Below are 15,261 nucleotides of genomic sequence, written 5' to 3'. Positions count from 1 at the left end.
GACTGGTCAGAAAATCACACAGGACAAGAGAACCCAATGTCCAGCTGCCACTAGGTGGGTAGTACCTGAAAGTGGAGTCAGTAAATGATTCTTGGTGTGGTTTTGTTCAGGCAGTGCTGGACACGTGTTTTTGCTGTGTTTCCTGTTGTCTAGTTATACTCTGGTGCAGAGTGGGGGGAAATGAGAGTTTCTCATTGAAGAAGAATAGTTGACTTTTATATGCCACTGTTTACTATCCAAAGGAATCTCAAATCATCTTCCCTTCCTCTCCGCACAACAGACACCTTGTGAGGTAGGTGGGGCTGAGAAAGCTGTGACGGAATTGCTCTATGACAACTGCTGTAACAGGACTGTGACAGACCCAAGGTCAAACAGCTAGCTGCATGTGGAGGGGTGGAGAATCAAAACCAGATTAGAGGCCACTTCTCTCAAATCAATACACCATGGCCTAATGAAGAACAGAGAGATGGAAAGAGTAAAGGAATTAGCTAGAGGTTGTTATATATGAGGGCACTGATACTGGTTTCAAGTCATATGCAAATGAAGGATTGGAAAGCAGCCAATCACAGGCTATGTTAAGACTCAATTGTTAGGCTCCATTAAGCGCCAAAAGGGTTACTTGGCAGGATGCCTGGGTTCTATATAAGTTTGAGGGCCTATGTTGTTTGCTGTTTGGTATTTCTTGTTGGGGTTGGGGTTCGATAAAGAGCGGTTTCACAGAACCTGCATCTGTGTCGGCCAAATCCACAGACTTAGCAAGGGTGTGATGTTATTTTTATAGTATCATTGAAGATAAGGGATACTGAGTTGATCTGTGATCTGATTCAGGCTTCCGGGGGTGGGGGTGATCTTTTTAGTCCTGACTTTTACCTTTGAAAGCAAGAATACTTTAGATAATGGGAAGTTTTTCTGCCCCTCTATCGCTCAGCTGTAATCAAGAATGTAGATATGTGAGTTTCCCTTAATCAATTTCCCATCAGCTGCAGTACACAAAGGATGCAATCCTAAACACGCGTTCTGTCCAATTAGACTTACTTCTGAGTCAACAGTATTTTTAGGATTGCACTGAAAATCTCATCAGCAGAACTAGATCGGCAAATAGGTACCAGCCACTGTGACACTTCCTGTGCGAATCCCTGTGGTTCTGATTCCCCCTCACCTACAACTAGCTTTTGGTTGTGATTTGACTCAAAAGATTCAAACCACTTCACTGTCCTACCAGTACCACATCTGTCTCCACATGCAATAAAATGGTGTGAAAAGTTCCAGTGGTAGCAACAAGAACACATTACCCTTATCCAACTGTAAATGCAAATAATCCAAATCAATCTCTCTACCAAAGTTGGCCTATAACCAGACTGAAAAGAATCAAGGGGAAATGTGTTATCCAGATGCCTCTGGAGTTGCTCTGCCACAACTCATTTCATAATCTTCTCTAAATTGGGAACTGGGCTATAATTTGCAAGCCAATGAAGGCCTTTTCCCACAATAATCAGATCACAGTCTTTTCCAAGGCTTTATGAAAGATCATATAATCCAATAAGATATTCACAGGTTGCAGTACTGGTGACCTGATTTATCTCCTTGCAAGATTTCACCAGCAATTAGGGACAGGTATCGAAACTTCAAATGGCATCCTTCACATTCTCCAGGATTCTGTCAGCATCTTTCAGACAGACCACCTCTACTATTGACAAACTGGCATCCAAATCAAAGTAGATTTGGAAAGATTTTTTCTATGAGAAACTTGCAGATGTTTCACAGCCAAATGCTCTATACATATATAAAGATTTTATTCCCAAACTGTGACGAGCGATAGCTTTTTCCTTACATTAAACTTACATTAAGTCTTTTGTTATTGTCTTGTTCTACTTACAATGCAGTCCTAATCAGATTTACTTCAGTCTAAGTCTGTTATTTCTATAAATTCATTTAAACCAATGTGGGAATTGGAAATCCAGTTAAATTCCTTTTATCCAGTTAAATTCCTTTTATCCATATCGTAATATGTGCTTTTCTCTCCATCTCTTTCTTAACTACATTGTTACATGTTAATAAACTGTAATGAATTTTTGTTAGACTGTTCTTGAGCACATAATGCGGCATATCTGCATGTTTTAAAGCAGGGGTAGTCAACTTTTGGTCTTCCAGATGTTCATGGACTACAATTCCCATGAGCCCCTGCCAGAAAATGCTGGCAGGGGCTCATGGGAATTGTAGTCCATGAACAGGTTGATTACCCCTGTTTTAAAGTATGTATGCACAGACAATAAATTTACCTTTTGAATCCTGGAGGAGTCTGGTAGCCCCTCAGGGTCAGCCCTGTTGATGGCAGAGTCTGGGAGTTTCTCTAGGCTCAGCAGCAGCAGCAGTATTGGGAACGAAGAAAGAGACTCCCTCACCCACTGTGCATCTTGTATATTCTGATTCTCAACGTGGACAAATCTGAGGAAACATAAATGTGGAGATTGGAGAAAACAGATCTTTCTACAAATGTAAAAAATGCTGTAGATTTACAGAAAAATCTGAAATTAAAAAATACATTGTGGGATCTAATAAAACTGTCAATCAAAGGGATGGGGAGGGGCCTTTCCAAAGCTGTTTTGGGACTCCTCAGGACCAGGGCCAGCAACAACTACCAGGTCACTTACTACCATTCATCATGCATGGCTCTTCATTTTGCATGGCAACCACCGTATGAAAGCCAATTTGGTGTAACAATCAGAGCTTCAGACTAGGATCTGTAGTGCCAGGTTCAAATCCCCAGTCTGCCATGGAAGCTCATGAGGTGACCTCAGGCTAGTCACATATTTCCAGCCTAACCTACCTCACAAAGTTTGTGTGAGAATTCAAAGTATAGAAGAATGGTGTAGGCTGCTTTGGTCTCTACTGGGGAGAAAGATGAGGTATAAATGAAGTAAATAATAAATAGAGCTGAATATGGGAGGCAGCTAAAAGATAGGTTGGCGAGTGGGTGAGTTAGTAGGCAAGGAGAGAGTGATGCAAAGAAACAGGAGAGGAGGGGAAAGGGAAATAGGGTTAGGAGGCAGATATAGGAGAAAGTGAGGTGCCCCCTGCAAGTCCTTCCAGTTTCTGTACCATGAGTGTGGGTCTGGCCCAGCAGCTGGGACCACACAACTGGGCCACTGTTTTTCTATGTAGAGAGAGCTGGAAGGGAGAACCCTGGAAATGGGAGGCAAATACATTTATGTTGGCTGCTTGGTGAGAAGTTAGCGGGAAAATGTAGAAAGGATGGCAGCTTTCAGCGAAGGGGAAGAGAAAATATTTCATGAAGAGAAAATGAGATACCCCCACTAGTCTTTGCTGGTCCTATGCTTGTACATTTATTATGCTCATGCAATGCATTACAAAGTGAAATGAGGAATTAATGAGTGCCTGTTGGCTCATATTCAGAGCCTAAATAAACTTACTCTCTGACTTTCGTGCTTTGGAACAAGCAACACTTAGAGACTGATTGAATTGTGCTTGTTTCTTAACAACACCATTGTCTGGAAGAAAAATTAACTACCTGTCACTTGGTAAGAACAGGCATGCTCCAATTACTTGAGCAGCATATGTGACAATATTGTTTAATTAGTGTGAATGTTTATGCAAAAACAAGCCAAGCTTGGGTAATGTTACTGGGAGTTAGGATGTTGGCTCTGCATCAGGGAATGCATCAGAATGATAAATAAATCTAATAGTGTAACAGCAACCAAATTTCTCAGTGAAAACTTGATCCTACAAAGCCTCTGTTGCAGTACTGAGAATACAGCCTCCTGCTGCTAGCTCATGCTCAGTTTCACTAGTAAATTTACAGCTCTATTGCAATTGGCTGTTTTTATTTACTGTTATTTGGAACATGCAGCTGTTATGAAAAGTGTTGAATTAATATGCCCAGTAATTTCTGTGATAAGGATACACAGCAAGGTGCCTAAAGAGTAATGGGCAGTCTTTGACTTGCATATGTTCTCCAAGTTGGTATTTTTATGGCTTACAGTTCATTTCAGAATCTTGAGCATCACAGTTAGTTCCTAAGAAAGCAACAAACAAAAGTAAGGCCATCGTCCCACGTATAGTTAACATTAGTTGGCAAACAGAGTGATCTTTCAAGTGTTCATAATAAGAAAATAATATTTTAAAGGACTTCCACTTTAAAAAACTCTATACAACACCTGCTGGAAAAGCAGTAATATTCCTATTTCTGCTCTGCTTTGTACAGAATGATATCCTTCTCAGAGTGCCACTGTAAGCCATGAAATATGGTCTAATATACAAAAATGAGAAGTAGGCATGGTGGTTTCTTTACAAATAGCCACACAAGGAATGGATGCAACATTTTTTACTCACACAAAAAGGACTGGGATGCCAAACAGTTTGCCAGTAATACCAATATCTACATCAGGCTTTCTCAGTCACATTTTTGTGAAACTCCGGGTTTTCTTGACAGCTCTGGAAGGGTTTCCTAAATGGGTGGGAGTTAATTATTTTATATATATTTAAAAAAAATGTTAAATGTTTATCAGGTAATATGACCATATATGGTCATGCTGACCTGCTGCCCCCCATCCCAAAATGGCCAGTGATGGGCTTAGAGGGGGTAGGGAGGGGCCCAAGGTAGGCATGTACACATCTATGCTTCCCAACCATATACTGCATGATTGTGCCATTTCTGCGGTTTCTCAAAGCCTGAAGAATGTTTCAGGGTTTTTTCAATGGTAAAAAAGTTGAGAAAAGCTGAACCACATGATTACTTATAAAGTAGCTACTGATTTGCAACTTAGTTTTGTCCGCTTGTATAGTAAGATGTCAAGATGAATAATTATTGCCAGGGGGTTAGAAAGCATTAGATGCTTATGCTCTGAAATCTGTATATTACACATATATAGTAGCATCATTATTTTGAAGGATCACTTGAAATGCTTTTGGCCTCCATTGACCTGTTGACCTGCCCTATTGTAATTATTGAAAACATGAGTGTTTTTTTACTCCACAGATTTAAGCTGAAATGGTAACCTCTTGCATTGTTTTCTGTATTTTTTCAGTTAAGAGACAAAGTTTGAAAGTACAGATCAACGCCACTGGTGATGCAGTGTGCATGAGATATATTCGGCCAAGTCCGAGCATCAAACTGGAAGGCTTCATCTTGGGGTATGGCAGCAGCTTCTTCTCTAACCAGTATATTCCTCTGCCATCAGATGGGAAAGCTTACATAACTGAAGTTGGTAAGGCAATCTGCAAAACTGTATATGGATACATGGTTATGGTTTTGTATTTTGGACATAGGGTTGTGATTTTAGGATTTAGGAACGTTTATTTGTGGTGTTGAATACACATGGGAAACAGGAAACAGGAAACATCATTAGTTGCAGATACTTCCATATGTTCTGAAATATTATTCTTTCGTTTGCACATTTCCAGTCACTAGAACGATTTCATATGTATATTAAACATGATTGTTTATTTCAAAATGTTGAGTAGTAATTAAAACAACTCTTTAAGCGTTGCATGTTAGCCAGTTATACGTTGATTTGTAACTAAAATTCTTGAGCCTTAGTTAATTCTTAGACTTAGAGATTACAAGCGAGAATCCAAAAGAAACTCGCAGTGACTGATTATGCACCCGCCAGAACACCCGAGCTGGTGGTGACAGAGCTTCGGGGAATATCCCCGATTGTGCCCAACATCACCGCCAGCTGAGTCTGGCCCAACCAAGGCCGTTAAAGAAACACGGATTCTTCTGTGGGCCTGGGAGCATCGTGGACACAGGTGAGTGCTGGGTCAGGCCAGCCCTGTGCATAATCAGAGGAGTTGGGCTTTCTCTGCAGGGACACCTCTCGCTCTTGCCAGTTCCGCAGCTTTGCAGAGCTGATGAGGCATCCCCCCACCCCCATGGTGGGAAAGCAGCATGCTTTTCCCCACCATCATGCAGTGGGGGGCTCATGCCCCCCAATACCCCCGCTGCTGCCACTGCCACCAATTCAGAGAGCTCCCGGCACTTCCGGCCCCACTTCCGGCGCCAGGGAAGCTCTGCCCCCATGTATAATCAAGGGGATGGTGGGGCTTTTTGCCCTGGCGCAACAGAATGGCGGCAGCCCAGCATGACTACTACCATGCATAATGGGTCTCTGAGGAGAATCCCATTCTATTTGCCATTGCTTCCTCCTCTCTCCTCCCACACCTTCTCATCACTCATGCCCTCTTCTCCTTCTTTAAAGTGGTACCTTCAACAGGCTTTGCTCTGTTAAGCATGGGAGGAGGTCCACAAATATGAGGGTCTAGGACCATGAAGGGCTTTGCATATGATAACCAGTACCTTGAATTGAACCTGGTAACCAGTAAGAGTTGCTGAGGAATGTGGAAATAGACGCATTCTACCTAGCTCCCAATAGTGACCAGGAATTCTGTACCAGGTAAAATTTCTAACTTCAAGGGCATATATGTGTACATTAAAGTAAGACAGAACTGGGTATCATCAGAATTTTGATAACACTCAGAAATTCACTGTTGTCGCTGGAGCATCGATGTCAAGTACAGATATGTATTAGTAAACAGATATAGCCGATTTTGTCCATGAGCCAATGGAACAAATTGGTACCATCATCTTTGCTTTCTGTTCTGTGTGTTTGTATCTAAAATGCTTCTTTAAACTTAATTTCCTGCAATACTATTTAAATATAATATGACTAGTCATTAACTTTACTACTACTTTACTACTAGATGAAAACAACTTTGTCAGGTAAAGGTGGAAGGAGGCCACACTTTTTCAGGTTCACTAAAATAAGAAATTTTGGGCACACAAAATTTTTCCTAAACAAAGATAACCTCTATGTACTCTTTTATATATAAAATAGCTACAATATTCTTGAGACTTACAGGCTTTAAGAAGGCAATGCAATCACAGCAGAGTACAGCCTTCATCTGATTTACACCCAGTAATTGTCATGGTGCTGAAAATGAGTTTGTCCAACTCTTCCTTTTATTCATTGCCCTTCACCCCGTCTCATATATATCTGAAAGTAACACATGGCTCTTGTAGTTTCCAAGTTGCATGAGCATTTGAGATGTCATAACCTTGAATTATCCAAAGAGAACAAGGAAATACTTAAAAGATAATATTTAGGGGGAAAACATATAAATTCAGGAATATAAGAAAATAGCATTGTAAAATAATGCAATAACTTAGCTAAAGATGTAATCTGGCCCAAAGTACTTGGAAAGTATTGGAGTTTCATTTGCTTAACAGATGGCTTCCAGAAAGTAAAATCCGTTTCTGTCTCCAGACTCAGTTCATTATTTGGACATGCGGGTTCGTGTCCATGGAAACAGAGGTGTAGCAAAGCACAACTGACCATATCTTCTCTCAGGGATAAAGACCTTAGCTGGGAAGGGATGGCTTTGTTAGCATAATGGTCACACATTGGGTGGATGTTACAAAATATACAATGCACTGTTCTAACAGTCTCTTTAAAAATCATTGTCAAGATCTGATCACTAAGTTCCAGTGTCTCATCTATTTTGACTCACAGCTGCCAATTCTTTAATTGACTCACTGCTGAGTCAATGTTTGAATGTTTGAAATTAATGTTTGAATTTACCTATCTTGCATGTAAAATGAGAGAATTATGTATATTTGTTGTCTCATGATTGTGGTATTGTGCACATACCATAATTAGGAGAGAGTCTACAAGGGAATCAAATAAGTCAGGTGGGCTTGATGTAGTGGTTAGGAGCACAGACTTCTAAGCTGGCCAGCTGGGTTTGATTCCCTGCTCCTCTTCCACATGCTGCCAGCTGGTTGACCTTGGGCTTGCCACAGCACTGATAAAGCTGTTCTCACTGAGCAGTAATATCAGGGCTCTCTCAGCCTCACCCACCTCACAGGGTGTCTGTTGTGGGGAGAGGAAAGGGAGGGTGATTGTAAGCCACTTTGAGACTCCTTCTGGTAGAGAAAAGTTGCATATAAGAACCAACTCTTCTTCATTTCCTGATGCATTTACAAATTGGCATGATTCACAGCAAAGTGAATTTGGGATCACTCATTAATGCTGATGAAGAATTAAAAGGAAAGAGCTGTTTTGAAATCAGATAAATATTCTAGTTACTGTAGATTTGGGATGTCACTTTCTCTGTGACTCCGTACTAAAGCACATTCAGAAACTCATAGGTTTCATCCTTGGCATCTCCCATTAAAGCATATCAGCGGGTTCTGGAGAAAGACTATATTTATCTATCCAAGATGTGAAGAGCTAGCAGTTTTGTTGATCATCCCTGTAGGAACATGTGAACGTGAATGTAACAGCAGCAAGAATATATTTCTAGATTAGATTCATAAGATCAGGTTAACATGTTGCAGCAGCTTTTTGGCTGTCCAGTGTTCAAATGTAGAGATGAATCATTCATAAGATAAAGGTAAAGGTATCCCTTGTGCAAGCACTGGGTCATGTCTGTATTAGATTGTATTAGTTTTTTACTGACAGATGTAAATCCATGAATAACATATAAGGCTACCTCTTTTATGTTATTATTGTTGAAGTTAAGGAACCGATTTGGACAAGCCAATCTCTAAACCAGGAATGTTTGTTTGTTTGTTACACTTATATACCACCCTCTGCTGAGGCTCAGGGCAGTTTACATAAAGGTAAAGGTATCCCCTGTGCAAGCACCGAGTCATGTCTGACCCTTGGGGTGATGCCCTCTAGCATTTTCTTGGCAGACTCAATATGGGGTGGTTTGCCAGTACCTTCCCCAATCATTACCGTTTTACTCCCCAGCAAGCTGGGTACTCATTTGACTGACCTTAGGAGGATGGAAGGCTGAGTCAACCTTGAGCCGGCTGCTGGGATTGAACTCCCAGCCTCATGGGCAGAGCTTTCAGACTGCATGTCTGCTGCCTTACCACTCTGCACCACAAGAGGTTCTCATTCATAAGATAGAATACTTGTAAATACTAACTCCCATGTTGATTTAAACATGATTATATCTATGCTAGATGTAAGATATGGTAGGACATAGGATGCTTCTGTTTTAACTTTAATATTCTAATTAATAATTAAAATGGCTCATAAACTAACCCACTACTGTAAACTCATGTGAAAAACTTGTTTGACAAGGAAGACAAACCTATAAGTGCACAAAAAGCCAAGTTACGATGTCTACATGTTTGAGCTGGTAAAAATTCTAGGTATCTTCACACTAGGCAGAATTGTGTAAGTAGCTGGTTAGAAGTTAACATTAGGGCTACAGTTTCTGTCATAAAATTATGCATGTTCTTGCAAAAAGGAACATACCCCTAGATTTTCTCTTCATAGCATGTCCACTTTCTATTCCACTGGCCAATGACTTTCTTTATCTAGTGCATGTAATCAGATCTGAGTTTTGTTTGATTCTTCTACACTTTCTTGTTTTGTGTATACTCTGAAGGCATATACTGCAAGACTTGGCAGGGTGGGGGCAACAGAGGTAGTAGCTACATTCTTCCTCTAGCCTATTGTAGTCAGCATGTCTGCAGGGAAGGACTAACACTTTACTTGCACACTCTGGCAAGTAGGCAAGTACCCCACCACAATAATACCTGGAGCAAGATAATTCCTAGACTCAAGGGCATTCAGTGAAGCTAGAGGGCAGTAGATTCAGAACAGATAAAAGGAAATAATGCTTTACACAGAAGGTGATTAAAACGTGGAATTCTCTGCCAGAGGATGTAGTTATGACCACATGAATAAACAGCTTTAAACGGGGATTAGATACATTAGATTAATGGAAGGTAAGAGGGCTACTAGACATGGTCTAAGAAGAAGAACAGTTGGTTCTTATATGCTGCTTTTCTCTTCCCGAAGGAGTCTCAAAGCAGCTTACATTTGCCTTTCCTTTCCTCTCCCCACAACAGGCACTCTGTGAGGTCGGTGAGGCTGAGAGAGCCCTGATATTCCTGCTTGGTCAGAACAGTTTTATCAGTGCTGTGGCGAGCCCAGGGTCGCCCAACTGGTTGCATGTGGGGGAGCACAGAATCAGACCTGGCTCACCTGATTAGAAGTCCACACTCCAAAGCACTACATCAAGCTGAGGGGAACTTCCACATTCAGAGGCACTAAGCCTCTGAATCCCAGAGTCAGGAGGCAACATCAGGGGAAGGCCTTGATCTCTATGCCCTATTGTTGGCCAGTCAAATGAACAGGTTGGCCATGCATTGAGACAAGATGACAGACTAGATGAACTATTGAACCACCACAGCTCTTATGTTCTTATGCTTAGACCTTATACTAATATTAACTATTAATAAAATGGAAATTTATTTAAGGGGAAAGAATGAAACACAAAACTTTCAGTATTCCCCATACTTAGTCCTATCTAAATGAACAAACCCATAAAATGCATTCTATTTGTAAATTGATTGTTGTTAATTATTATTTTAATGCAATTTCAAAGATATGCTCAGCTCAGATATGCAGATTAACATTAGCAAGGATAAATACTTTTGACAAATAATCTTGTAAAAAAGGAGATGGAAGGCAAATCCACAAAATCAGTGTAAATCAAAGAAAAAAGAAATCCTTTGCTTATGTTTGACTACATATTCTGTGTCAGTGCTACGTTCCCACCCAGCAGGGAACAACAATATCAAGTTACAAACAGTCTAACAACAGATGGCAGTCTTCAAGCAAAGGTTGGATACACACTTTTCTTGGATGCTTTAGGATGCTTAGGGCTGATCCTGCATTGAGCAGGGGGTTGGACTAGATGGCCTGTATGGCCCCTTCCATCTCTATCATAGAATCATAGAGTTGGAAGGGGCCATACAGGCCATCTAGTCCAACCCCCTGCTCAATGCAGGATCAGCCCAAAGCATTTATGATTCTAGTTTTCTTTTAAAACCCACTGACAATGTACTGTCCTATGGTGGCAGGACTGTGGGGCTACACTAGAGCTTTTCAGAAGAAAATAGAAGGAAACACCTGGAACAACTAACTAGCTGAGGCTTGGGAGCAGCACAAGGATCTAAGTGATATGACCATACAGGGTCATTAATTTGCCCCCAATTCCCAAAAGGGTCAAAGATGGGCCTAGAAGGGGTGGAAAGGAGAGTGGCCCCAGGTGAGCATATAAACAGCTATGCTTCCCAACCATATTCTGCAGGATTACAACACTTCTGGGGTTTCTTGAAGCCTGAAGAATGTTTCAGGGGTTTTTCAATGGTAAAAAAGTTGAGAAAGGCTGATCTAGGTCATGTTTGGTAGTTTAGAAAAATTGCAGGTAGCTGTTCAAAGTGATTGAATAGGTAAATTGTCAACTGAAGTTGATCTTGTCTAATTCTATACCTGCTCATTTGAGATCTGGTCCCCTGTGGTTAAAGAACAGCTGCACCTGGGGCTGGGAACTGAAAGAATCTCCTGTTAGATGAAATCTTGAGTTGGGTTCTTCTACTTGACGTCTTGTGGGGGAGGTACTAGTGGCATTAGGAGATCCGGAGTTAAGTTGCCCAATCAATAAATACTATTACAACATGTGTGTTTAATTAATTCATTTTTGAAAATTGTAAGAACAGCTGTGTGGGCTGGACCCATGCAAATGTTAAAAATAAATAGTCATTTTATACACTTAGGGGTGCCAACTCTGGGTTGATTAAAAACCTGGAGACTTTGGAGGTGGAGCAGGGAGTGATAAGGAGGGACCACAGTGGAATATAATGCTATACAGTTCACCCTCCAAAGCAGCCATTTTCTCCAGGGGAACTGATCTCTGATACCTGGAGATGAGCTATAATTCCAGGGGATCCCCAGTCCTACATGGGAACTGGCATCCCTAGATATACTGATAAACCATTGTCAAAACTGAGAAGTTAAATGTTTGTTTCTTCACTGCTGGCCATCACAATGAAAAAAGAGCTTATGAATGTGAAAGGATTTTATAAAAGAGCTTGTAATTCAAGAGAATATGGAGGAATATCATGCTATTTCTTGCCAAGTCTTAACAATACATAGTATGCTGATGAGAATGATTATGATTAATGTCAACTTTGGACAAAACTCAGACAAGAATGGTGTGTTTCTTCCAAAGCTGTACTGTGAAACCAAACACGGCAGATTACAAAATATTTCTTGGCAAAACCACGCACAGTGTGATGTTTGATTCACTCACAGCTACAGTTCTAACTATCCCTTACTGATCTGACCAGTTTATAAGTTGAACTGCTTTTGATTAATGCATACTATATTTACTGCTAATTTAATCATGATCATCATTAAACATAATATAGCTCTAGTTGACAACTCACTCCCTACATGATTGGCCCTCCCTGGGAGTGTGCCACCTACAAGGAGACAGTATTGTCCCAATGAGTGCCACCGATACAGAGAAAGCACTGTCCCAATAAGGTCCAATCAGTTTAAATTGCATGCAGTTAGAGAGAGAGCACTGTCCCGATAAGAGTTATTCATTTCAAATTGTGTGGAGATAGGGAGAGAGCACTGTCCCAATCAGTTCAAATTGTGTGCAGACAATTCACTCCCTGTCTGATTGGCCCTCCCTGGAGGTGTACCTCCAATATGGAGAGAGTACTCTTAGGGCCAATCGGGACTTATCTGTCCTCCTCTTCCTGCTACTTACAGATGAGAAGAGGTGCTGGCTTCTCTTAAAGGCCTTGCTGCTGGTAAGTTGCCCCATCCTAAGGCTCTTCCCACTTTCCATCTCCCCAAGGCAAGGGAGGGAAGCCACCTGCTTCCTGTGTTGGTCTCAGGTTTCAGCCCTCTACAAGAAAGAAGCACAGATGAGCTGACACAGAAAGGCAGGCAGAGTCAGTATTTCAAAAACAGAATGCCAAGAGACAGACAGAATGCAATGAATGTCTAGTCCAGGGAGTCCAAGGGCATCTGCAGACGGAGCAGATCTACAACCCAGGGCTCCCAGCCTCAAGTTAACATAGGCTGTCAGCAGCCTCTCAGTCCTCACTCTGTGATGACTCACAATCTTCTACAGTCAGCAATTGTCTTGCTAACATAGGGTGGTGCCTTTTAGACTAGAGTTCTCTTCCAGCACATAATTGGCATTGCTTAATTGGCTCAGGTGAGTCAGGTGAGCTGACAAGGCAGGGAGCTGCAGCTGGAGTCTGGGCAGAGGGATGAAGAGCTCCTGCAACAACTTTGGAATCTAAGCCCTAGTTTGTCTGTGGTGGGGAGAGGAAGGGAAGGCAATTGTAAGCTGCTTTGAGACTCCTTCTGGTAGTGAAAAGTGGGTATATAATCCAACTCTTCTTCTTCACTTGTTCAACCAGTATGTGTTCTCTGGAGCGGTTCTAAAAGGCAAACTTTTAGCCCCTATATTTGAGAATTAGCAACAATTGATTTAACATTTGATTCTGTGATTTCTTTACTATGTTGTGTTAAAAATTCTGTACCTACCTCAGATAAAGACCTTATAATGAATTTAACTATTTCAAGTTGCTTTGTGGAAATTTTTCTGCTGTTCCCTGTCTTAGTTATATAATCATGACATTATGGGCAAATACTTTCATTTCTAAAATGCTATCAAAAGAGAATTACAAATAAAAAGAGTAGAAAGATGGGCTTCATTTATAACAACATGAAACTATAAGTTTTACAGTGGATTTTTGGTGTGTTTTTTTAACTTCGTAATGAAAAATCCTTTTGTATCTGTCCCAGCACTCTTCAATGAATGCATGAGACAAAAGATTAACAAGTTTAATTATTGAAACTTGATTTAATTGACTTCAAATTCTTGGCCTTATAAAAATGCATTGAGCCTCAATAAGGGATCTGAAAACTTACCCTAAAATCCACAGTTAAATATGCAGCATCCCGATTCTTGAGGTAGTACTCAAGGACTACTTGCTGAAGTACTTAAGAGCCTCAAACCCTATTGGCTTTAGAACCTACACCTCTTCTGCATCCTTTACGGCTGCCCCCTCCCAACCACCTTTGAATCCAGGGCATGCTGAGCCTGGGTGTACAAGTTGCAGGTGTGTCTAAATCTGCAAGGCTCCTGTATTTTTAAAATCCAGTACAACAGCTGGGAAGGGAGGGGAGGTGAACCAGCAGTTTGGTGCTGCTAGTGGCATACAGCTTGGGCACTCCTTTTGAGATAAGACAGCCACTGCCTAAGTATCTCCCTGTCAAAGGCCTAGGCTTTGGAACCAGAGCTGCTGGTTCTGTTCATCACAGGGTAATTCAGGGCCCAAAGTGGCATGCATCTGGAAAGTCTCATCATATCTAAATCATGCTGATACAGCATGCTCAGCACATGCCCTGTGGATAATGCTTAAAGATCATCACAGGAGCCCTTTCTGATTGAACCTGAGTGATCACCACCATATAAATAGTGACAGCCAATTGATCTATGTTCCATCAGCAGGTTTCTTGTTTATTTTCTTCTGCTCCTTATATTCCTCTTTACCATCTTCTTTTACCTCTGGCTCTCTGAATATTAATGAACACAGATCAACATACTTTGCACGTCAGATTTTAATTTTAGTCACTGGCAGGAGACAGTCTCCCATAGGTAAGCATTCTCACCATAAGGATACTCCAGCTGAGCCAACATGCTCTCTCTCTCATTCAAACCAATTCCACAGGCAGCCCTCAAACACTTTGTCTCCAACTCATAATCCATGGCCCTCTTGCCAGCAACTGCAGATGCAAGTGACAATAGGCTCTAAGCAGCAGACTCAAAAAGCAGTCATTCTCCTCAGCAGCCAGCTGCAAAATCTGCATGGGGAAGTATGGCTAGAATATAACTTGGACAGCCAGGTATTCTTATTGGTTGCTACCCGTTTCATCACCCAGTGGGTATTTGTGCCTAGTCTGAATTTCAGGGGGCAGGGGCAAACTGCTCCCCACCTTTCATGCTAGGAATACTATTTTTTGTCACCCCCCCCCAAGTTAACTGCAACAAAATTAAATTAAGACTATGTTAATGTGATTAAATGAAACTATGGGACTCTTGAGGACGTTCCTCTCTGGAGCACTTTACACAAAAACATTGCTTTGGAATGGACACTACTCTATGAAACTTTGCAAAGCTTCAACGTGATTTGTCCAAAGTTAATTCTCCATTGAAGAATAGTCTTGATATGGCCAGAGTCTACATTTATATTAGAGAATAAAGAACTGGAAACCAGCATCCGCCTTATCTTTGAACTGAGTTCTGCTTCAACTTGCCATTATGTGTCATGTTTTTTCTAGTTTTATTGATCTCAAAAGCTATATTTTCCATAATATCAATCAATACTCAATTTGTTTTTTTTTT

At 41.1% G+C, this 15,261-nt stretch overlaps 1 protein-coding gene across 20 annotated transcripts in view; it reads left to right on the top strand.

The window, feature by feature from the left end:
* ABI3BP (ABI family member 3 binding protein) overlaps positions 1–15,261 on the top strand; it is a 165,553-nt gene that overhangs the window by 37,600 nt on the left and 112,692 nt on the right. For all 20 annotated transcript variants that reach the window (XM_077342090.1, XM_077342085.1, XM_077342089.1 and 17 more), the window contains exon 2: positions 5,046–5,225. In XM_077342090.1, the coding sequence (XP_077198205.1) occupies positions 5,046–5,225 (180 nt within the window). The remainder of the gene's footprint in view (positions 1–5,045; positions 5,226–15,261) is intronic.

The sequence above is a fragment of the Paroedura picta genome, chromosome 6, assembly GCF_049243985.1.
Source record: "Paroedura picta isolate Pp20150507F chromosome 6, Ppicta_v3.0, whole genome shotgun sequence".
NCBI classification, from domain to species: Eukaryota; Metazoa; Chordata; class Lepidosauria; order Squamata; family Gekkonidae; genus Paroedura; species Paroedura picta.
This window is presented reverse-complemented; position numbering and strand designations above follow the sequence as displayed.